General features: G+C 49.4%; 1 protein-coding gene across 3 annotated transcripts in view; it reads right to left on the bottom strand.

The window, feature by feature from the left end:
* Nucleotides 1–22,103, bottom strand: part of CORO2B (coronin 2B) — a 154,440-nt gene that overhangs the window by 16,305 nt on the left and 116,032 nt on the right. For all 3 annotated transcript variants that reach the window (XM_055435499.2, XM_055435495.2, XM_055435496.2), the window contains 3 exons: nt 12,862–12,978; nt 1,297–1,446; nt 408–572 (listed from right to left, as the gene is read on the bottom strand). In XM_055435499.2, coding sequence (XP_055291474.1) covers nt 408–572; nt 1,297–1,446; nt 12,862–12,978 — 432 coding nt within the window. The remainder of the gene's footprint in view (nt 1–407; nt 573–1,296; nt 1,447–12,861; nt 12,979–22,103) is intronic.

Genomic DNA, 22,103 nt, shown 5'->3' with positions numbered 1-22,103 from the left:
ACCCCTGAGGCTGGCACCCTGAGCCACTTCTACCATCTCATCCCATGCAGGTGGCTGGGCAGTGAGTCCAAAGTCCCCTCCTCCTGTACCCATGATGAGCACACAGGGATTCATGTGTGGAAGGGGGTCACCACTTTGGCCTCCAGAGCAGGCAGAAGAATCCCATCTGGGGAGAGAGGTGGAGTCTGTGGGGATGAGAGAGGCTACTGAGGTCCCTCTGCACCCAGAACAAGGCAGAAGTCCTACGAGCAGAGAAGGTCCCCAGAGGTGCAGGGCTGGTCCCCAGAGGTGCAGGGTGGGTACATGGAAGAGGGGAGCCAGCACAGTCTTTCCTCCCAGGGATGGCTGACAGCAGAGCCCAGGTCCCAATACCTTTCCTGCCCCTCAAGAAAGATGCGGGGCTTCACCTGCAGAACACGACCAGAGCGCGGCTCGATCACACGCAGTTTCTTGTCCTTGCACGTGGTGGTGAGCAGGCTGCCGTCAGTGTTGAAGGACATGCAGAGGATCACGTCCGAGTGGCAGTCGATCATCTTCACCGGCTCACCCACATCCAGGTTCCAGATGAGGACCTGGGAGGGCAGACACGCGAGGCATGCTCAGCCCTGCTGGGAGAGATGCCCTATGCGGGGTCACGTGCGCTGGGACGGGGGACCGTGTAGGTGGGTTCTACAGCAAAGGTGGGTGTGTCCCTGTCACACAAATCCACCACTGTCCTTGGGCAGATCCCAGCCCCGGCCGGGGCTCAGTTCCTACTTCTAGCAAGAAGGATGAGTGTTCCTGGCTGGGTTCCAGTGGTTGGAACATCTATTTTGAGGGCATACCTGGGGGTAGGAGTTGGGCTCCATTCTCCCCGCTAGCACCTTTGGGTTCTTCTTTTTCCTACTAGGAGGGCAGAGACTACTTCCTAGTTAAGAGGTGGTCAGGTAGAGAGTGTGGGCATAGAGTGGGCATTTCTTTTTTCTTTTTTTAAAATTTTTTATTAGAGAATAGTTGAGTTCCAGTGTTGTGCTAGTTTCAGGTATGGAGAGGGCCTGCTTCTCTGGTACATCAGGGCTGGAGAAGGCAGTACAGATGCCTCCAGCTTCTGTGGGCCACAGCAACGATGGGCACACATAAAACACTCCGCTGTGTGCATGTCAAATGAGCGAATGAGTGAGTGAGTGAGCGGATGTGACACTGGCATCAGGCTCGGGAAAGTAACAGTGCTCCCTACAGCCCCCTAGGGATGCCCGTCTCTCTCCCTCTGCCTCCTTGCCGAGCTGGCTCTGGCCACCGTGCCCGCTGGCTGCCCACCTTGTAATCGTAGCCAGCGCTGAAGAGGATGTTGTTGGTGGTGGGGTGCCACTCGACCAGCCCCACACGCCGGCTGTGCCCGTGCAACTCCAGGAGCGCCTCCGTCATGTTCCGCTTCAGCCCACCTTCGGGGATCTCCCAGATTCGCACCTGCGGAGCAGACGGAGGGCCAAGGCTGGTTGGGGCAGGGCCAGGAGAAGCCCCTGCTGCCCCTGCCTTGGACACCAGATCTGCCTAGTAAGACACCTCCTGGCCAGGGCAGTGGGCAGAGCCTGGCTGAGGCTAGGGGCTGGGGGGAGGTTGCAAGGGGTGGTTAGAGAGAAAAGAGACCATCTTCTCTGTGCCTTTGGGAGGATCTTCTCTAAGAAGTCTCTGCAGATCTTGGCAACTATTATCCCTGGCATGTTTGTTAGTTTCAGTCTAGCCAGGCCCAGAGGACCACACATTGAGTAACTTTTAACAAGTGCCGTGTTCAAAGCCTATCTCTGCTTCCCTTCCCACACCCTTCTATGAATGCCTTCAGCCTCGGCGCCTCTGTCTGTACCACATGGCCTGTCCTTCACTTTGTCCCCCACCCAGAACGGGACACTTGAGTAGAGGGAAACCCATCTGGGAGGCTGGGAGGCCCAGGGCCTCTCCTGAAGATGATGAACTAAGGGGCAGAGAAGAGTGAGGTGCTGGACCCTGAGCTGAAAGCAGGTAGAGCCTGGATGTAGTCTTGCAGATAAACAAGTGGGAGGAAACAGGAAGGTGGAATTCAGAGAGAGGAGTGACCACGCGACCCCAGAGAGAGAAACTGAGCAATTTCTCTGTCATCTTTGAATTGCATGCATGCATGCTCAGTTGCTAAATCATGTCTGACTCTTTTGGGACCCCACAGACTGTAGCCTGCCAGGCTCCTCTGTCCATGAGATTTCCCAGGCAAGAATACTACAGTGGGTCACCATCTCGTTCTCCAGGGGATCTTCCTGACCCAGGGATTGAACCTGCGTCTCCTGCATTGGCAGGTAGATTCTTCACCACTGAGCTACCAGGGAAGTTCGATCTTTGAATTACCCCTTGATTATTATGTTAATGTTGGCAGGCTTCTGTTTCTCAAGCCAAACATACTTTGCACGGTTTCAACTGTTTCATCTATAAATGGGGCGGGGTGGGGCGGAGTTTTTACCTTGCCTTGCCTACTGGCAGAATAAAATAAGCTACCGATTGTAAAAACTTGTAAAGTATAAAATGCTCTAAAGACCTATGGGATTATAGTTCTTGTTATAATTATCATCATCATCATCATCATCATCATTAATACTATTTATGATGATCTAACTGAGTGGAGAGGAAAAAGCACATGTGATTATAGCTTGCTGCTGCTGCTAAGTCAATTCAGTCGATTACAGCTTAGGACACCTTTAAAACAAATGTTTTGAAAAATCTGAACTCCACACTTCCTAGACAGGAGAAAAACAGGGAAAACAGCTTTGAGACACCATTTATAATCTTCTATTAATAAAACAGCCAACTGAAAGAAACAGTGTTGACAAGATTATACTGAAGCTTATGGATTCAATTGGTGTTGGTAGTATTACAAATCAGAGTAACTCTGTTTTGGAAATAATTTGGCAATCTTTAGTAGATTGTTCCCCCTTTAGTAGGAACTATATAGACATTTGTATTATATTCTTCGACCTAGTCATTTTGCTCTTAAATTTCAACATAAGCAAAAATCTCCATGCATGAGGATGTTCACTGCAATGTGGAAAATTCAGAAACACTCTAAGTGACCATCATTAGGGAAATAATTTGTCATAGCAATATGCAATATTAGCCATTCAAAGATAATCATGATGGCTCAGAACAAATAAGAGGAGTGTGTTAAAGAAAGCCAAAGGCAATCCCAAAGACAGGAGCAAGGCTGGCAACTGGGGGTGTCCCTAAGGGAATTCCCTTGATGTGGTTTCCCTTCTTGGCACTTTATCCTCAGGGTATAGAAATGAGTATTTCCCACACATGTGTTCCCCTGAAGACCCAGCTCTGAGCATATAGACCACGGGAGGCTCCAGGTCTAGCCAGGGATTTATGGTTACTCTTGGGAGCACCATTCTCTGCTTCAAAAAACATATTTGAGAAGAAGTTTATAATTAGGGGACAGTTTGATGTTTTTCCATCCTCAATGTTATAATCTCCTGTGGTTGTCCCAGCTCTCTAAGAAAGCCCAACACTCCACACAGTCCAGCATGCTGGTGGCAGCTGGGGGGAGGGAGGTGACAGAAAGGGGACCCAGTGTGCTCCATGGTCTTTCCCTGACAGCCCTGTGCAAAGGTCTTCCGAGATGAGGTCTCACATAGAAATGGCAGAGAGGGTGGAGTGGGGACTGAGATAGATGATTCAGTAGTCATCAGTAAGACATGCATTCTCGGGACTTCCCTGGTGGTCCAGTGGCTCAGACTGTGCTGCCAATGCAGGAGGGCCAGGGTTCAATCCCTGGTCAAGGAACTAGATACCACATGCAGCAACCAGGAGTGGGTGCTGCAACTGAGACCAGCATAGCCAAAAAAAAGAAAAAAGACACACATTCTTCTTGTCCTCCACTGTCCCAGAGGAAGGAGACTGTTGAAGAGTGGAGGCTAAAAATGCTTGTGTTACACACAGCCGCACACACACACACACGCACCACACATTTAATACCTTCCCCTTTCTTTTTTATCCAAAGGGATGCTATGGTCCGTATACTTCAGTGACTTGCTTTTCTCATGTAATGGGAGCTGGTGGGCATCTTTCCACACCATTCCATGTGGCCCTACCTTAGCTTTTTAAGTGGCCAGAAGGACAGCTGTTCTGTGGCCGTGCCATGATGGATTTAATCAACTTCTGTGAATGGACACCTGGGCTCTGCCCACTTTTCTCACTGTTACAATTCATTTTGTGATCATGAGGCCTGACATACAAGTTTGGGCACAGCCAGGAGTATTCCTGTAAGACACATGCCTAGAAGTGTTTCACTTTTTCAGTCACTGTAAAATGGTCCTTCAAAACTGTCCCAGGTTTCACCAGCAGAGTCTGTGTTTCTTTACCTATATCTCTAAAACTGTACCTTCAAAAACATGTTTTGGGGACTTCCCCGGTGGTCCAGTGGTAAAGAATCTGCCTGCCAATGGAAGGGATGCGGGTTCAATCCCTAGTCTGGGAAGATGCCACGTGCCACAGGGCGACTAAATCTGCCCACAACTATGGAGCCTGCGCACCCGAGCGTCCATGTGCCACCACAGGAGAAGCCATTGCAATGAGAAGCCCACGGGCACTGTAACGAGAGCGTAGCCCCATGCAGTATTGGGGAAAATATTAAAAGGTCCACAAGCTTTTGTCCTTGGATCAAGAAGGGCTTCCCTGGTAGCTCAGCTGGTGAAGAATCCGCCTGCAATGTGGGAGACCTGAGTTCGATCCGTGGACTGATAAGATCCCCTGGAGAAGGGAACCACTACCCACTCCAGTATTCTTGCCTGGAGAATTCCATGGATTGTATAGTTCATGGCCTCACAAGGAGTCGGACACAACTGAGCAACTTTCACTTTCAAGAATGCCATCTCCCTGCTGTTGGATTTGCAGGTCTTTGATTCTTAGCAACACTGGGCATCTTTTTCCATGTTGATAGGCTACCCTTGTTTGCACTTGACAGGAAGCTTGAGATGCTTTCAGAGTCAAGGGGATGAAACTTTAAGGGGCAGGAAGATAGGCCAATGTGGAGGTATATGGGGGCAAAAGATCTTGTCTACGGACACCTCATACTGTATCTCGAGGACAGCAGAGAAGCGCATACACGCATGAGCCCATGGCATTCAGCGCAAACACACTGACTGAAACAGGAGAGAAAATCTGGCCTTTAAGAGAATCTTTGAAACAGAAAGTGGAGCCTCACTCATTCCATATACACCTCTTATGAGCCAGGCCCTGGGTATCAAGGGGATGGATGCTGAGGTCACCCCATGCCTGCTCTTGACTGGCACACAGTGGGGTCACAGGGCAGAGAGCCCATGGGAGCACAGGAATGGGGAGCCTGAATCCAGTCTGGAGGGTGATGGGGTGGGAAGATCCACGAGGTGCAGGGTTAGAAGAGGAGATGTTGACCCGCATTTGAAACCACAGGTTGGGAATGTGGGGAAAGATGAGGAGACAGAAAAATGACTCCTGTGTGTGGGTGTAGGCACAGCGGGTGGAAAATTAGGGGTGGGTCAGTCTGGCTGGTGTGGAGCAGGCTAGCGGGTGACAGAGGAAGCCAGAGGCTGGACCTGAGGAGCCCTGCTTGGCCTGAGTCTCAGAAGAAACGCTTTTTCCAGAACAGCCTGATTCCTGAGGATCCAGCTAACTGAGGCATCCCTGGGTCGCATCACGGGCAGGGTAAAGTAGAGACACCAGGGAAGCTGTGAAGGGTGGGTCCACTCAGGCTGTAATCCCAGGGCCCAACTAGATGACCTTAGACAAGCCAGTTAACCTTTCTGAGGCTCAGGCTCCTCATCCAGTATCGAGAGATACACACCTTTCAGAGGTTAGTGTTGAATGAATCTGGACTTCAGGGTCCTTGTGAGTCTGAGACTTTCTAGCCGCCCACACAGGTTGGTTTGTTGGTGTGACATCTCTGCCTGGTAATGAAGGGGCTAAATGGGGAGGGGGAGGGCAGGTGGTGTCTATACCCAGGCACAGCCGCTGGACTGGCTCCAAGTCCAGAGGAACGAAGGGCTGCAGCGGGGGAAGCCAAGAGTTGTTTTCACCAATAACTGCTAGAATTGGGTCTCAGATGGAAAATGCCCCACAGGGAAGGAAAGGGGAGTCTGCCTTAAAACCCCATTTGATTCCAGCCACTTTGCTTCCTGGGGTCCAGTTTCTTCTGCTGCATAAAATAAAATGAGAGTCACTCAGTCGTGTCCGACTCTTTGCGACCCCATGGACTGTACAGTCCATGGAATTCTCCAGGCCAGAATACTGGAGTGGGTAGCCTTTCCCTTCTCCAGGGGATCTTCCCAGTCCAGGCATTACAGGCAGATTCTTTACCAGCTGAGCCACAAGGGAAGCCTTGCTGCATATTGAGACAGTATTAGTTAATTTTCCAGACTTCTCTGCTTTCGACACCACTGAATGTTATCACTGGGGAAAAGAGACTATGTCTGTTTGATCCACCACAACAGCTAACAGCTGGCAGCACACGCAACGCGAGCTCAGAGGAGGAGCTGGAGTTCACAAAGGGCCCAGGTAGCTGGAAAGGAATTCCAATCCCTAAACAGTCAAGGGATTTGCTGGGAACAAAGAGTGGATGGGCGCGGTAGGTAGATCTGCTCTGGAAGAGGTTACTTCAACAGGAAACCCAGTCGAGTTTGCCAAATCGGATTTCTGGAAGGAAGGGGAGGGGAGAAGAGGCAAAAGCGCTTTCTCCAGCTAAGCCAGCTGTGTCTGGGACTGTCCCTTTCATAAGTCCCTGAGTCAGAGCCCTGTTTAGTTAAACTCAGTTACAATCAAGCCAACGAAATATACCTAGTCACTCCCTGGGTCACAGTGTTGGACACTGGGGGCCAGTCCTCAGCCAGTAGCTCACAGTCTTGCGGGGTCGTTGGCAGACACAGCTAAGGCAAGGTGGGTGAAAGGCACAGTTTATAAAGCTGCGAAACCAAGTGTCCTGGTGCACAGGGGAGGGAGCATGTGGCTGAGAATGTGAGGGCTTTGTGGCCCAACAAGCTCCATTCCAACCCAGGCTCTGACCTTATCGGCTGCGAGACTTCAGCCAATGTTCAACCTCTCTGAATGTCAGTCTTCTCAACTGTAAGAATAATTACACCTACCGTTACCCTACCAAGCAGATGACTAATACGTTAGTAATACTTAACAATGCTTTGTTGTTTAGTGGCTAAGTCATGTCCAACTCTTTGTGACCCCCTGAACTGTAGCCCGCCAGGCTCCTCCGTCCATGGGATTTCCCAGACAAGAATACTGGAGTGGGTTGCCATTTCCTCCATAACAATGCTTGCTTAATATTAACTAAGAATTATATACAAATTTTAGGCAGGTCACATTTTAGATGTGATTTCTACTTTTCTTATGTGCTCTGTGGCCCCCTGCGTAGTCAATGAATGTGGTATGAAGTCTGTCTCCATTTTACGCAATGCAAATACATTTCCTCTTTAAAATTATTCTGTGATTATGAAGATGTCTGGCTGGATCTCTGCTTTCTGATACATTGAGGACTGTGGCTGCTAGTGACTTAGGCCCAGGGCCTGCTCGGCACCTCTGAGAGCACAGTGACTAAGCGACAGAAAGCTCTGGTGTGGGGAGCTGCTGGTTACATCGCTACAGCAAATAGTACTTACTGTCTACATCTGTGGAAAAGGAGCTCAGAGGAGGAGCCGAAGTTCACAGTGGTCCTACGTAGCTGGGAAAAGATATGGATGCCAACTCCTTAGTATTTACTTAAAAAACAACTCTTTTTGGAGTAGTGTAGGGAGGAATGGGCAAGTATAAGGTATAGTCTCTGCCTTCCGATAGTATCCAATTAAGCTCTACTACATTACATAGCCATGAGCCCAGGATTTCCAGCCAGCAAATCCACAGATACACTGCCTAGAGCTGAGGTCAGAGCAACTCTTCTCTTGTCTTTTCTGCAGTGAGAAGAAAAACAATCCTGAGGGTCTTGCCCAGAAGGTCTCGGAACACCCACCCCCTTATTTCTTCCCAACGATTCAGTTTACTGCTAGAAACGGAGTACATCGCCACTAGCCTAAACGAGAGGCAGAGCCTCCAAGTTCGCCGTAATGTTGATGTTGTCTGACCACGAGACTGTTCCCTAATGTGGGAGACAGGTCACTCGAAAGAGAAGAGGAGAGAAAGCCCACCAGGGTCCAGAGGAGAGCACGACTGAGCGTCTACTGTTGCCAGCAGATTAAATGAGATGGTAAACGTGAGGCTGGACACAGGAAAGGGTATGTGTTACTTATCACCATCATCATTATTGTTGTTATTAACGACTCTCCCTACACAGGTAAGGAGATGAGCCACGGAGGGGTTAGGAAGCTTACCCAGGTCGCACAGCTAGGAAGGGAGAAGCTGGGATTCAAATTCTGGATTTGAATCAGGCAAAATGCCGTTTCTCTCCTCCAAACCCCTACCCCTGCTCATCCCTTCCTTCTTCCATGGATGGAATCTGACAAGCTAGAGAGGGTGTGGTCTGTCCTTCTGCTTATCTATTCCAAGAAAGAGGTGCTACTTCCTGACCCCAAAAATCTAAAAATTACCCCATCTGGGGCACAGACAACCTTCCAGGCCTCCCACTGATGGTCAACTCCTCCATTCAAGGGTGGGTGTCTTTCAATCCACTGCACTATTTCTAGGACAAGGAACAGTGCCTGGCACATCATAGACACCTAAGACATACTTGTTAAATGAATGGACCAACAGAAGAAGCTGAGAAGCCCAGAAACCTTCCGACCATCAGCAGATTCAGCAATGAGTCACCTGTGCGGAAGCATGCTAGTTCTCGCTTTGGCCAGTAGTGAGCTGGATAGATGGCAAAACACACCTTTAGTCTTGAATTGGAAGTGGGACGTGTGGGGATTTCTTTCCTAGATTTTAAGGCTTAGCATTCAGCTTAGTCCTTTTGGGAAACCAATGATGAAAGGCCTACTAGGGCCTCAAGAAGCACAGAGTGACATATCTAATGGAAAGAATTTTGAAAAAAAAAAAAAGAGTCTGGGTCTCCCTCTTCCCCAGCCCTCCAGCCTGCCCTCACTGGGACAGGTTATCTAAACACCCCGGCCCACACTAATGGTTATGGAGTTCTTAGTAACCAAGAAACACTAGATTCATGTTGCTCTCATGATAAACATTATATAGCAGGGGAACTGGGGCCCAGAGAGGTTAAAGAAGCTGGTAAGATCACAGATCTGGGAAGTGGCAGAGCCAGGATCTGAACCGAGGCCCTTGGCCTCCCAAGCCAGGCTGCCTAATGATTGAGCCACCCCTCCACACTGGTGGAGTCTCTGCAGCTGCCAGGCACATTGGTGAGACCTCTCGGGGCTATGTGCTTCCATCTCTAAAAGGAGTGCGATGCTCCCTTCCAGCTCCAAGAGGTATTGGTTCTCAAGTTTATATGTGTGTGTAGGAGGGCAGGGGGGTGGGTGGCTTCTGGCTGCTTCCAGCAGGGCTGACATCCTGCCCCAGCCCACCCCCAGCTCCTGGGGGGCTGGGGAGCATCACCTCTCCTGGGGGGGTTGGATGAGGATAGTGGCTGGGTGGAGGAGCAGTGGAATAGAAGGGAAAGGAAAGATGCTGAGCCCAGGAGAGGGGCCTGTCTCCCTCCACCTCCTCCCGCTCTCCTGGGATTGCTCTCTCCTCTCCTTGAGATGTCAGAAACCTCTCTCTGTGGCTGCTGGAGAAGGGCTGGGAGCATGAGGCTTGGAAACCCATAGCGCCCTTCCCTGCCGCCTGCCAGCCGCCCTCCCTAGCTGCAGCAGAAGCTATAAAAAGCACAGCCCTTCAACAATAGGTGACATCACCCAGCGGCGGAAAGAACTGGATTCTGCCAGATGCCAGGGAGAGTTACAGCCCCCAGCCTTCCCTCAGGATGGGAGCCCCTTGGGAAAGGGCTTGGTATGCTCTTGGATCCCTGAAAGGAGGGGCTTAGACTCTTGAAGACCTCCTCATGCCCTAGGGGAGAGGAGACTGGGGGGGAGGGGGGCAGACCTGGGGGATGGACTTCACTGGAGATTTTTCAAGGGATGGAGATATGGGAAGACAGCTGGGAGCGGGGTGGAGGCCGGCTGGATCCCCTCAGTGTCCTCTGAACGTTGTGAGACAAGCAGAGGGTGGGGAGTGGGTGTGCAGGGCCTGCCAGGGTCTCTCTGGGTCCCTTCGGGAGCTGGTTCCCTCCCCAGCTCTGGCACATAGCACAGTGCCTGGCATACAGTACGCGTGCTGACTGACCTCTTAACCTTGGTTCTGGGTGTGGTGTCTGAGGCGCAGTAAGTTGTTTATGTGATCTGGAGTGGGTTGAAGGGTGCCTAACCCTGGAGGGGGCAATGGCAGAGATGGGAAGGTCAATCAGCAGTCCCAGCAGCATTGACCAGCCTCCTCACCCCACCCTGGGGGCGGCTGGTCCTCTGCCTTTCCAGCTCCCCTCCTAGGACCCGGGCAAGGATGCCCTGCTCCGTGTGCCCTCAGCGCCCTGCACGGGCTTGGCATAGGGAGCTCGCTGAGTCGGAGAGACTGAGTGTCAGATCGATCTGAACCGTTAGCCCCTCCAGGCTCTGAGCCTCAGTTTCCTCACCTAAAACCAGGGCTGTGGTTCGTTGCTCAGGGTGCCGGCTGGGAGTCAGGAGACCTGGGTTCCAGGTCTGTCTGGGACGTAAGCCCCTGTGTGATCCTGGGCCCTCGATGTGCCCTTCTCCAGGAGGGGCTTGTTTCCAGCCATGGCAGGGGCAGGGGGGATACTGACTCCAATGCCAAGACCTCTGGCCCTGAGGCTGGGGAGGGGCAGAGACATGAGGGTCACTGTGCGGGTTCTGAGCTGGCTGGACTGGCAGTCAGAGCGAGAGCTTAGTTCCTCTCTGTTCTGCAGACTTAATCCGTTTCTCTCTGATAAGCAGCCCTGGGCCAACCCCTCTCTCCCTGTGCCCCCAAGCCCCATGTCCTTTCTCTTTATGCCCTCAACACGTACACGAGTCACACCCCACTCCTGGGCACTCCTTTCTCTCTGCTGAGCCACATTCTAGCACCAGCCCAGCTGGCTGGGGTTCCACTTCTTCCACAAAGCCGCTGTGACCCATCCAGCCCTTCCCTGACCCCAGAGCATGCAGTGTCTCCACGCCACACAGCTGTAGGGACTCCTGTTCAGATGGCTTGAGAAGTACAAGTCTCACTTCAAAGTTCAGCTGCTCACCCTGGCGTCCCAAGCTTTCGCTCTCTGCTCCGGACCTCCGTTCACAGCCTCCCTTTCTGCCCAGTCACCATCTCCATTTTGCTGCAGAGTCGCCAAACCTGCTGGACCATGCCCATCACAAATTCTTGCCCTTCTTTCTTATGTTGTGCCCTGCCCTCGATGTTGCTGCTCTCAGGAATCCTCCGGAGTTGACTCAGGGCTTTGACTTTTAGGAGTTGGTTAAGCCCATTCTACTCTATTAGCTCCCTCCACAACACTCCCTTTCACTAGACACTGCGCCAGCTGACATCCTCCCTACACCCTAATTTATTAACCAATGGGGACTGTTTACTGTGAATCTTTTTCTTTGGATAATTCATTAGATGGACTATATTCATTCTCATGTATTCATTTAATTCATCTACCTAGTCACCTTTGTCCTGTCACCTTTCCTTCCTTCCATTCATCTAGCTATCCATTATCCATCCATTCAGGAATCTATCCATCCAAAGATCCATTCGTCTAGCCATCTGTTTGTCCATCCATTTATCCATCCATCCAACCAACCATCCCATCAAATACCTACTAAGCATCTACTAGGTACTAGGCTCTATGCTGGATGCTTGGGATTCAGAACCAAAAGGCCATCAGCTCTGTTCTCAGGAGCTCTCAGGCCAGTCTGGAAAGACAGGAGACATGAGCACCAAAGTTTCCTCTAGTTCCAATATCCTGGGAGACTATGCCAGTGAGCACTAGAGAGATGCCTGTGGTCTGATCTTCCTTCATTTGGGAACCCCAGGGGCTGGAACAGCCCCTCCTCACCAGCTCAGCTGAGGTTCTGAAATCCCCTCTTGCTCCCAGGCTGGTGTGTTGACATTGCTCAAGGGCAACTGAGGAAATGCATGGGGCCCGTCTCCAGAAACACAGACACTGCTGCCAACACCTGACCCTGCCTCCACGTGTGCAAGTGAGCAGAGCCTGGGAAAGGGCGACAGAAAGCAGCCTCACATGCTGCTCTCCCTGGGTTCCTCATCTCCGCTTTCCGAATTACCTGCCTCCTTTCTTCCCTCGTCTCTCTTAGCTGTCCTCTCTTCTCCTCCCTCTATCTCCCTGTTCCCTCCTCCTCACTTTCCTTCCCCTATTTCTTCTTTCTCCTCATTAAGTGGTAGGATGCATGGTGTTCAAATTCTGGGCCACCAGTGTGGGTCCTTGGAAAAGTCATGACAAACCTCAGCCTGGTGTCCATCCCTAAAACCATGGCTCACAGAGGACAAAACCACCTAGCCTGCAAGAACAGGGTCTCTTTTGCTCATGGCTCATCCATTTCTTACCCTTTCCCCTTCTTTCTTGCCCATATTCCTTTTCTGATCCTTCTCCTTTTGCGATCACAGATGAGTGCCAAATCACAGATTTAATCTTTTTGTTCTATTCTCACCTACAAACTCAACAGCTCTGAACGAAATCACGGTAAAGGCACCAGACCCGCCATACAGTTCACGGATTCGCTCCCTGTCCCCTTCGTAACTCCCTGTCCTGGGGCTAGCCGAAGGGGTGACCAACAGGACGGAAGAGGGGCAAAGAAGGGAGAAGGAGGGAATTTAGGGAGGAAGGCCTCCAGGAGGAAGCAGGGAGGAGTCCCCGTGCGCCCACCCTCCCCAGGGAGCACCCCTCCTGCTCACCGACGTGTCCTCTGAGCACGAGGCAATGATGTTGTCAATGAAGGGGTTCCACTTGATGTCCAGCACATTGCCCTGGTGACCGCAGACCTTGGGGTAGTTGGGTTCGATCCTGCCCGTCTGCCAAGGAGCGAGAGAGAGAAAGAGAAGAGAGAAGGGGATTAGTTTGATGGTCCTGGGATGACCTGAAAGAAGAGCCAGAAGGTCCTGAAGGGTCCACTAATGTTTTTGGATCCCTGCCTCCGGCTGGGCCATACTGCTCTGTGGCTGCATCCTCCCAACACTGAATGGTGGTGGGAGGGCCCCAGAGCAGGGTGGGTGGGGCCATGCTGGTCCACACAACAGCTGAGTGCAACTTAGAGAAAGGTGTCCCTTCCTTAAGTAAAAACATCTAGAGTTAAGATGTAACTATCCACCTGAACCACCAAAGCCTGGTGGGTAGCAGCCCTGGCAGTTCGCGGGCCATATGTCTGTACTCCTGCCCCATCTCTAGGGGGAGCTGACCCGGACAGGTTGGGATCAAGAGGCAGTTCTTTCCTGCTGCTCCAGGAATCGGTGGAGAGGTTTGAATCTCGGGGCACACACGCTCATGTTAATCTGCCTGGGCTGTGAACGGTGCTATTCCCAGATGCAGCACATGCTTGTTCAGTCTGCACCTTAAACATCTGTACCCGGTGCCCTGTGGCCGAAAGCACCGTCTCTGGGACCACACAGGCCTGTGTTTGAATCACAGCTCTGCCGCTGTTGAGCTCGGAGGCCTTTGGAAAGTCAATGAACTTCTCTGGGCCTCGGTTTCCTCATTTTCTTTCTTTCTTTTTTTCACTGCTTCAGCAACTTTATTTTCAGACACATGGATATAAAATCAGCTGGAAAGCTTGAGAGTGCAGCTGTCATAAGAGAGGTTCCTCATTAGCATTGCTGTGAAGATAAATGAGCGAACGTGCTTTAACAACGTACTTAGTGTGGAGACTATCACCACAGTGAATGCTCTATACCCGATTCTAGTTATTATCATACAGGTCAGATGACACCTCCTCCAGGAAGTCTTCCTTCAACAGATTAAGCACTCCTCTGTTAGCTCATTGTATTCTGTGCAGTCTGCTTCTGTCTGTTTATGAGCAACTGAGTACTGGCTTGTCTCTGAATCTCCAGCAACTTACAAGTCTGGCAAACAGTAGGTGCTCAGTACATGACTTGAAAGACATCCTGCAGTGGAGATGGAGCAAGGGGAGTCGGGGTGAGGGGTAGTTGCATGCCTGCTGGCTGCAAAGGTGGCAGGGAAGAGAGGAGAAATTGGAGACAGGGGCTGTGTCTCCGTCCCCACGTTGTTTAACATCAGCTTTTCGGTGTGTGGAGGAAACAGGAAGGGTTTTCCCAGTCACTGCCCATCAGCTAATAGTGGTTAGACGATCAGAGGCACCTGAGGCAGGTCAAACCTCACCATCCTCTAAGTTCCTCAACTGAATAAGGAGGAAATCAACCAGTTTCAGGCAAGCCCCTGCTACACGTGCCTTATAGTTCACCAGTGTGATGGGGCAAGAGTTATCTCAGAGCGTGTGTCCTGCCATAACCTCTTCCCCACCCACTTCTTGTCTGAATGTCTATCTCCAGGTTGTCTGATTTTTTTTATGATACAGCTATGGCAGTGGTATGGAGGGTGAGGGATGCAGAGAAAGAGAGGAAAAAGGCCTCGGAGATCGCACTTGGAGAACTTCACTGACACTGTATCCTGGGTGAGATTAGAGAATTAAGGAAAAGGATTCGGAGAATACGGCTCTCAGTTAAGAATGGGATCCCTTTTGCATCCTATGAGGGACACAATATGAATTGGAATACCCTTTTTAATTACTTTTAGGCTGTTGGAGTAAGTTTCTTTAATTGAGACTCTGAGCAGAGACTGATCCACACATGGCCTTAGGATTTACTAGGGTTACAAAGTAGCTTCTTTAACTCTCACAAAACCCTGGGAATTAGGCATGAGGAAATGAATGCCCAGAAATGTTAAGCAACTTGTCCAAGGTCACCCAGCTGAAAGCAAAGCTAGGATTCCCACACAGGGGTGACCCTCAAAGCCAAGCTGAACCCCACTGCTTATTGCTGGCCAACTCCCCTCCTCCAGCTCTGATGTCCATGGGCTGACAGGCCCTGCATCACATGTTTTCACAGCTCACATGCTCTCTGCCAGAGCCTTCTCTCCTTACATCTGATCTTGAAGGCTGCCCTGAGTGGTCCCTGAGTAAAGCTGTCTGCATTCAGCTTTCGGTACCCAGGCAGATCTCAGGGGCACTGAATCAGCCAGTCAATAGGTAGCCAGCAGCTAGCAGCAGCTTCTGGTCAGCAGCCTGCAGGTGATGTCTTGGAGGGACAGGTGAAGCCACATCACTGGAACGTATTCAGAATGGGGAGAGGTCAAGTTCCTACACTGGGGGGGGCGGGGTGGGCAGTAGTGGTGGTGCAGTAGTAAAGAACCCGCCTGCCAATGCAAAAGATGCTGGAGATGTGGGTTCGATCCCTGGGTCAGGAAGAGCCCCTGGAGAAGGAAATGGCAACCCACTCCAGTATTCTTGCCTGGGAAATCTCATGGACTGAGGAGCCTGGTGGGTTATTAATCCAGGGGGTTGTAAAGAGTCGGACACAACTGAGCACGCACCCACGCACCATCCTGACAGAGTGTATCCTTCCAGGTGGACTTTCCTTTTCAGAATGGTTGCCTTCCCCAAAGGGATGGTTAATGTTGATTTTCATGACTGAATCACACTGTTGTTCTCGTAAATGGTGACCCGCAGAGTTCTGCAGTGCACAACCTGCTCGGCTGTACACAGCGCCCTCAATGGGAGGGACCTCTTTTCAAACTGGCAGCTCTGACTTTTCCTGTTTTATATAGTAGGGCTCATATAATTTTTTTTTTTTTTTTTTGGCCATGCCATGCGTCTTGTGGGATCTTAGTTCCCCAACCAGGGATCAAACTCTGGCCCACGGCAGTGAAACCACCGAATCCTAAACCACTGGACTGCCAGGGAATTCCCCAAATTTTGTTTGAAAGACAAGATTCATTGCTAAGAAGAAAAGTTTGAAAACCACAGTTTTACAGAGAAATCAAGCAAATTTTAAAATTCAATTATTAACACCAGGAGAAGAACTGCATAAGAAAGCATATACAATCATAGTGATAATGACTTATGGACAATATTTACGTTGTGGTAATAATGTAAATCCTGAATATTTATTTAAACATGAGTTGTGCTATAATATACTGGGCTGGCAGAGGTAGGAAAAATGTGTGTGTGTGTAGAGTTAAGACGGGAGACCGAGCTGCTAGAGAGCCAGATCCTCATCTTCCATAATAGGAAGTCAATAGACAATGTCTAAGATTTAAAAAAATCAAGACATTGAAGAGAAAGCATGTAATTAGGAAATACAAAGAGAAGTACAAAAAGAAACAGCTCAAAACACTGGAAGCAGCTAAGGAGTAGGAAATGAGGGGAGCAGCAAAGTAGGGTAAAGATCGAGGGTACAGGGCCTGGTGTGCTAGGACGTGTTTAACAACTGACTTTCCAGGAAAGAAAGGCCCTGGTTTGGAACATTTGCCAATTTCAGTGGCAAAGGCCCATCATTTCAAACTACCATGGTGCTATCACCAGAAGTAGAGTTCAAAGAGACTTAGGAGGCTTCCCTGGTGGGGACAGGGAATAAGAACCTACCTGCCAGTGAGGAGGACACAGGTCTGATCCCTGGTCCAGGAAGATTCCACAGGCCAAGGAGCAACTAAGCCCAGGAGCCACAGCTGTTGAGCCCGTGTGCTGCCATTACCAAAGTTGGCGCACTGCGACTCCTGAAGCCTGCGCATCCAGAGCCCGTGCTCTGCAGCAAGGGAAGCCGTTGCAGTGAGAAGCCCACGCACCGCATCTAGAAAGGAGCCCCAACTCGCCACAGCTACAGAAAATCCGTGTGTAGCAACGAAGACCCAGCACAGCCAGGAAATAAATAAAATAAATAAGATGCATTTATTAGAAAAAAAAAGAGACAGTAGCATACCAGACGGTAGCAAAATAATTAGGAAGAAATAAATTTTAAATATTTAGTACTTCTGTTTTTAACATAATCCATTTAATTGAAAGCTGCATAACTTAATTTTTAATAATCGTGCTTAAAAAGTGGAAGGGAAAACTCCTAAAAATTTAACCATAGGCAAAAATTAAACATTTAAACCTGAGCTGGTGTAAGCCAACCCCTGCACATCCCCTGCAGTGTTATATGCCTCAGTACTATTAGACTTCATGACCCCTGTACAAATTACTCTTAGAGACCTGACAAAGAACAAACAAATAAAATGCATGTATCAAGTGTTCTAAAGGAAGCTTGTTCTGAAATTTTTTTCCTGAATTTGTAATAAATGTGAACAATCCTCTCCCCAGACCCTTCAAATGCCTCTGTTTTCCGTTCTACTTTCTGGATGGGGGTGTGGCTAGAGAACAAATGCAGATCTGGTTCTTCATGGCAACCCAACACTGCCTTCTCATACTTGTGCTCATGGCAACGCTAATAGCTATTATTAATATAGCAATATAATCAAACATATTAATTTATAGATAGCATCACATTTACTCCTCATAGCAACCCCAGCTTATATCTGAGAAAAGAGTTGTGTAAAGAGCTTCTTCCAGGTGGCGCTAATGGTAAAGAACCCGCTTGCCAATGCAGGACCCTGGATCGTGAAGATTCCCTGGAGGAGGGCATGGCAACCTACTCCAGTATTCTTGCCTGCATGTCCCATGGGCAGAGGAGCCTGGTGGGGTACGGTCCACAGGGTTGCACAGAGTTGGACGCGACTAAAGCGACTTCAGTTCAGTTCAGCACAAAGAGTTTCTAAGGAGTGAAGTAAAAGTTTCTCACTATTTCATAACTTTAGAATCACTGTTGAGATGGTCAGCTCACAGAATTGTTCCAGGAGGGTTCCCCGGGGTCCCAGGGTCTAACCTGCCATTTGAACCTCAAAGGGAGCTTGAGCCTCAACAGAACTGGGACAGAAATCTTGCTGCATGGGGTGGGGAGGGGGTGCCTGTTACACGATGTCTATAATCATTGGGAAGCTCTTCAGGCTGTTAGGGCAGGCCTTGTCCTGGCCACCTTGAAGGACAAATCCAGTCCCTTCGCTAGGACAGACCTTCGATGTCAGATGGCAGCTGTCGTGCACCTTGAGTCTTCTCAAGGAGGAGCCCAGAGCTGGAGATCAGGCTGCAGCTCAAATATACATGAGCTGCCAAAAGACAGAGCTGAGAGGGGCTGGGACAGGCCTCTATAGGGTTCAGGGGAGTGCCAAGCAGGGCAACTTTCCCACAGATCCATTTGACAGGGTCTTGGGCTTCCCTGGTGGCTCAGACGATAAAGAATCAGCCTGCACTGCAGGCTACCTGGGTTCAATCCTTGGCTTGGGAAGATCCTCTGGAGGAGGGCATGGCAACCCACTCCAGTATTCTTGCCTAGAGAATCCCCATGAACAGAGGAGCCTGGTGAGCTACAGTCCATGGGGTTGCAAAGAGTCAGACACGACTGAGTGACTAAGCACAGCTCAGCTCGAAGATTTTTGTTTTTATTTGTATTATGCGTTTCTTGGGCTTCCCTGGTGGCTCAGAGGTTAAAGCGTCTGCCTCCAATGCGGGAGACCCAGGTTCGATCCCTGGGTCGGGAAGATCCCCTGGAGAAGGAAACGGTAACCCACTCCAGTATTCTTGCCTGGAGAATCCCATGGACGGAGAAGCCTGGTAGGCTACAGTCCACGGGGTCGCATAGAGTCGGACACGACTGAGCGACGGAACGGAACAGAACAGAACGGATGCGTTTCTTTTATTTTGGCCGTGCCACTCAGCTTGTGGGACCTCAGTTTCCAGACCAGGGATAGAATCTGGGCCATGGCAGTGACAACATTGCATCCTAACTACTAGGTCATCAGGAAACCCCCTCAGAGACTTTTAGAAGTTTTTCAGCCTTTGATCAATAACTCCACTTTGGGAATGCATACCAGAGAAATGAACAGGGAAGCATACTAAGACATTCACTGCCCGGATATTTATAAGAAGGAACAAAAATAAAAGCTCAACAATGGCACAATGTGGAAATGAGTTTTAGGACGCCAATGTAATGGAATATTATGAAGTCACTTAAAATCATATTTTCAAAAAATATTACATGACATGGGAATTGCTCAAGGGCTAATGGTAAGTGAAGCAGTCAGAATCAAGTTTATACCTAAAATGATCCCTAGCTGTTAAAAAAAAAAAACACAGTCTTTAAGAAAATGCATCAAAAGGTTAATAGCGACAATCTCCTGTTAGTTGGATATTAGTGTTTCTAATTTTTCTGCAATGAACATTTACAATTTCTAATAAAAATATAAATGTCATTTAAAACACACTCACCATAGTGTTTTGTTTCTGGTACCCCAGGTGGGAGATGATTACCATAGATTTGATTGAAAACTATCCCTCTCCAGTTTCGGTTAAGCAGGTCTTAAGAAAATGAGATGCAGGCTCATACTGACCAGATTTACATGTTTCAGAAGCTTTGGTGGAACATAGATATGGCTTGCTCATACAGGTTTCTTTACTCGTTGCCACACAGATAGTTTAGGGGAAAATAAGATCCTTGAAATTGAATAAAATTATATAGCTAATTGAAAATCTGTTTCAGCGTGTGTGTGTGTGTGTGTGTGTGCAGGCAGGCCAGGCTCTCCCTCGGCGAGGCTGGAGGGTGTGGCTCACCCAGCAGATTGCCAGGGGAACAGCGGGTGCCCTGGGCCCCAGTCCAGGCTTTATTTGAACCCAGTGAACTGACTGAGATGTTTTCAAAACAACCTGCATTGCAGCTTCAGCTTCCTAGAATTTCCCATGGTTGCAAAGCTGAATTTTGTACACAGAAGCAAAATGTTTTCTTACCTGGGGAATCAGCTTAGCGAGGCAGAAAGAAAAGACTGAGCAGGAGGTAGGGTTTCTAGGCCCAGGCTCAGTTCACCTCATCAACCGAATGACCTTGAATGTGCCCCTTGGCTTCTCTGGGCTTCCCAGATGCCTGGACCCTCAGCAAATCCCTTTCTGCTTCTTCCTGGCTGCACATTTTACTGTATGAAGCCAGGCACACCTGCAACCAGAGGGCCTAGCTTCTGGACACCAGGACAGAAGGCATGGATGAACATCAAGTCATGGGGATGGCATTACTAGAGATAACAATGAAAAAGACAAGGATGGTGATAAAGACCATTTGACAAGTGCTTACAAAGTGTCTTGTGCTCAGCAATTTGCATACATTATTTTATTTAAGTTTTGTTACAAAGTTTTAGTAACTCCAGCAAGGGGACTTGCTGTGAATAGCACAGGGGACTCTGCTCAATGTTCTGTAATAATGTAAATGGGAAAAGAATTGGAAAAAGAATAGATACATGTATACATATCACTGAATCACTTTGCTGGATACCTGAAACTAGCACAACATTGTTAACCAACTATGCTCCAATATAAATTTAAAAAAATTAAATTTATTAAATCCTACAACTCCCCTATAACAATCCATTTTATGGATGAGAAAACCAAGCTCTGGTCCATGATTTGCAGAAGGTGATAGAGCTGGGCAATGAGAAGCTGTAATTTGCACTGGGTGCTGTCTGGCTCTGAGGCACCTCGGTTACGCTGCCCTCCTATTTCAGAATGTAGGCGAGGGCCTCCCTGGTGGTCCAGGGGTTAAGGATCTGCCTGCCAATGCAGGGGACACAGGTTCGATCCCTGGTCCAGGAAGACCCCGCATGCCACGGGTCAACTACGCCCTTGTGCCACAAATACTGAGCCCATGCTCTCAAGCTGTGCTCTAGAGCCTGTGCTCTGCAACAGGAGAAGCCACCTCAATGAGAAACCCGTGGACGGCAACGAAGAGCAGTTCCTGCTCGCTGCAACTAGAGAAAGCTGGCACACAGCCCCGAAGACCCCGTGCAGCCAAAGATAAATAAACAATTTTAAAAAAGAATGTAGGCGAGACACTTGATAAATAAGTGGTGGTAATTGTTCAGTCACTCAGTCATGTCCGACTCTGCGACCCCATAGACCGTGGCACACCAGGCATCCCTGTCCTTCGCATCTCTCAGAGCTTGCTCAAACTCACGTCCACTGAGTCGGTGCAGCCACCCAATCATCTCATCTTCTGTCGCCCCCTTTTCCTCTTGCCTTCAATCTTTCCCAGCCTCAGGGTCTTTTCTAATGAGTGGACTCATTGCATCCGGTGACCAGAGTATTGGAGCTTCAGCATCAGTCCTTCCAATGAATGTTCAGGGTTGATTTCCTTTAGGATGGACTGGTTTGATATCCTTGTGGCCCGAGAGACTCTCAAGAGTCTTCTCCGGGACCACAATTCCAAAGCATCAATTCTTTGGCACTCAGTCTTCTTCATGGTCCAACTCTCACATCCGTAAATTAGGGGGGAAAGTCATAAATCAGAAGTAGGCCTTCAGAATTTCTCATAAGGTTATCAGAAGGGACTGGCTGGCAACTCAGTTGTGAAAACTCTCATGCTTGCTCCTGAAGACCCTCCCTTCCCCATCTCTGTCTTTCCTCTCCCTTGCCCTAGTGGTTCTCAAACTTTGCTTCTGTTTTAGAATCACATGGGAAGTTTTAAAAATTCCAGTGTCCAGGTGGGCATCCCGTATCAATTTAATCCCAGTGTCTGGGAAGGGGGAGCCAGGCTTCAGTATATTTTAAAGATTTCCAACTGATTCCCTTGGGCAGTGAAGTTTGGGAGCCACTACCCTCAAGGCTCCATATTCTGCTGGGCCCTCAGGGAAGTACCTGCAAAGCTCATTCCTTCTGGCACAGGAGCAGAGACTGTCGGTGTTGCTAGATGTGGATGCCAGGGGTGAGAAGTCAGAAAACAGTATTGCCTGTTTAGTGCAGGTCCAGATAAAGCAAACAGGAAGAAAAATGGTCACATCAGGTGATGTGCGATTTAAAAGAAGCCCCAGGGCAATAGATAACCCTGACCCAAGACATGGGTGAGCTCACAGTGGTACCCCAAGCTTCTGCATGAGAGATGCTTTGGGCTCTCCACCCTTCTGCCTCTGTCATCACACTCCCTCCTCCACATCCTACCCCAGGCGTCCCAGACTATCTGAGCAGGCTGCCTACCACTGTCTTCTCTTCTCTGGATGGACGTGGACATTAAGTGAGAGTTATTATAAACTAGGCGATGTAGTCCTTCTCTGTAAAGCT

The sequence above is a fragment of the Moschus berezovskii genome, chromosome 9 (assembly GCF_049115385.1).
Source record: "Moschus berezovskii isolate FMDL1 chromosome 9, NW_MosBer_1.0, whole genome shotgun sequence".
Lineage (NCBI taxonomy): Eukaryota > Metazoa > Chordata > Mammalia > Artiodactyla > Moschidae > Moschus > Moschus berezovskii.
Note: the sequence above shows the minus strand (reverse complement) of the source record. Positions and strands in the feature narration are given on the sequence as shown.